The sequence below is a fragment of the Cyprinodon variegatus genome, unplaced genomic scaffold, assembly GCF_000732505.1.
Source record: "Cyprinodon variegatus isolate N-32 unplaced genomic scaffold, C_variegatus-1.0 Scaffold1764, whole genome shotgun sequence".
NCBI classification, from domain to species: domain Eukaryota; kingdom Metazoa; phylum Chordata; class Actinopteri; order Cyprinodontiformes; family Cyprinodontidae; genus Cyprinodon; species Cyprinodon variegatus.
In genome coordinates, this window is record NW_015152217.1 from 94 (window position 1) to 2102 (window position 2009).

The 2009-nt window shown below is 45.2% G+C and overlaps 1 protein-coding gene across 1 annotated transcript in view; it reads left to right on the forward strand.

Moving 5' to 3' along the window:
• The first annotated feature begins 1446 nt into the window (after positions 1 to 1446).
• LOC107104490 (presenilin-2-like) overlaps positions 1447 to 2009 on the forward strand; it is a 10389-nt gene continuing 9826 nt past the window's right edge. The window contains 2 exon segments of the mRNA XM_015404490.1: positions 1447 to 1587; positions 1667 to 1887. Of these exon segments, the coding sequence (XP_015259976.1) occupies positions 1456 to 1587; positions 1667 to 1887 (353 nt within the window). The 5' untranslated portion in view covers positions 1447 to 1455.

Sequence of the window (2009 nt, forward strand, 5' to 3'; positions counted from 1 at the left end):
GGTACATGGGTAATTTCTAGGGGTGTAAATAATAATTGTTTTGTATCGATGCATCGATCCAACAGCCGACGATCCGATGCATCGACACGTCCACAAGAGAATGGATTCATGTTTTTTTTTCTCCTCCGGTCTATTTTTATCCATTTGCTCCTGGGCGTAATTCTCCCTCCCGTGCTGCGGTGGCGCTAAACCTATTTTGCCCTCCTACCTCGCTTCCTGGTTATACTCTTACAGCAGTGTGTTGCAGTAAGCTTGACAGACATTTTTGATTTATGCTCAATATTGAAGTGTGGTCTGTGCTACACACTGTGGAAATAGATACGGCCGAGGCAGCGAGGAAATGGGGGAGAGTTTGTCCGATAACGGAGGGACATGAGGCGGAGATCCAGGTGGAAAAAGGGTCCCAGCGTTCTCGCGTACCTCGCTCTTCTAGCGGGTCAGACTTCACAGGTTGTTTTCCGCAATTTCGGTCATAAAAACAAAACAAGCCGGCCTCCTGTCTGCGGCCAGCTACAATTTGGGAGAGGAGCAGCGGAGCGTCTGTGGAGGGGGCGGGGACGTCTGGAGCCGAGGTATTGCATTGCACTCATTGCACTGATTATGTGCAGTATTTTTGCAGTATTTTTTGATGCAACTTTTCTACTTCTGTTTTTTGCTGTTGTTTCTAAAAAAAAAATGCATAACGATATTACAGTTTTCATTGATTTATTTCAAACTTTATTTAGCCTGTAAGGTGTAAAAAAAATTAATAAAAACAATTAACAAATGAATCGAATTGTATCGTGGTGTATTCTTGAGTATCAAAAATAATCGAATCGTTGGGTCAGGAAATCGATACTGAATCGAATCCCCATGATGGATGTGATTTACACCCCTAGCAATTTCTATACTACAAAAGGTATTTTATTTTAATTATTTTAAAATTTAAAGTTTTCAATAAAGACATGTGATTATACAAGTGTTTAATATTATATACCAGCAGAAGGATACATCTTCATTTTAATGTCCTAATCTTTGACTGGCAGATTAGCTAAAAATATAGGATTGAGTAAATNTTAACATCTGACACATATCATGAAAAACATGCTGGCCCCCTGGTACATTTGGTCTAGAACCGCCACTTTCTATTGGCGAGAGGCGGGGTCCACCCTGTGCAGGTCGCCATTCTATCCCAGGGCAACGACAAACAGGACATAGAACCACAGCACACACTCACACCTAAGGAGAATTTAAGGCCAATTAACAGTCATGGTTTTGAACTGTGGGAGGAAGCTGGAATACCTGGAGAGAACCCACACATGCTCAGGGAGAACATGCAAACTCTATGCAGAAAGAAACCAGGCAGGGAATTGAACCTGGAACCTTCTTGCTTCAAGGCAGCAGTGCCACCCACTGCGTCACTGAGCAGCTTCTGCAGATGAGTCCTCCTAAACAAACCGCCTTCTGTTTGCAGCCATGAGTGCATCGGACAGTGATGAGGAACTCTACAACGAGCGGACGGCTCTGGTTCCATCAGAGAACCCCGCGGTTCCGTCTTACATACCGGACTTGGACCACAGCCCAACAGAGGACTCCCACAGTAAAGCGGTAATTTGTCTGCTTCTGATTTCTTCGTTTCTAACCGATACGTTTTTTTCCAGATGACTTCTGCTATGTGTTGCTCTAGGCGGGGTTTGGAAGGCGGACTCGTCCAGGTGGCGGCGGCGGTTTGGATCAGGAGGCGGAACTCGAGGAGGAGGAGGAGGAGCTGTCCCTGAAGTACGGAGCAAAGCATGTCATCATGCTGTTCGTCCCCGTCACCCTCTGCATGGTGGTTGTGGTCACCACCATCAAGTCCATCGGCTTCTACTCTGAGAAGACCACCCAGCAGCTGTAGGTCCCGGTTAAGTCATTTGTTTCTTAAAATAAGTGCATCTGTTCTTGAATTGAGGAGGTAAGTGAGACACTTTGCCAATGGAACAAGACAATTTACTAGGGATGCACGATATAATCGGCTCCCTATCAGTATC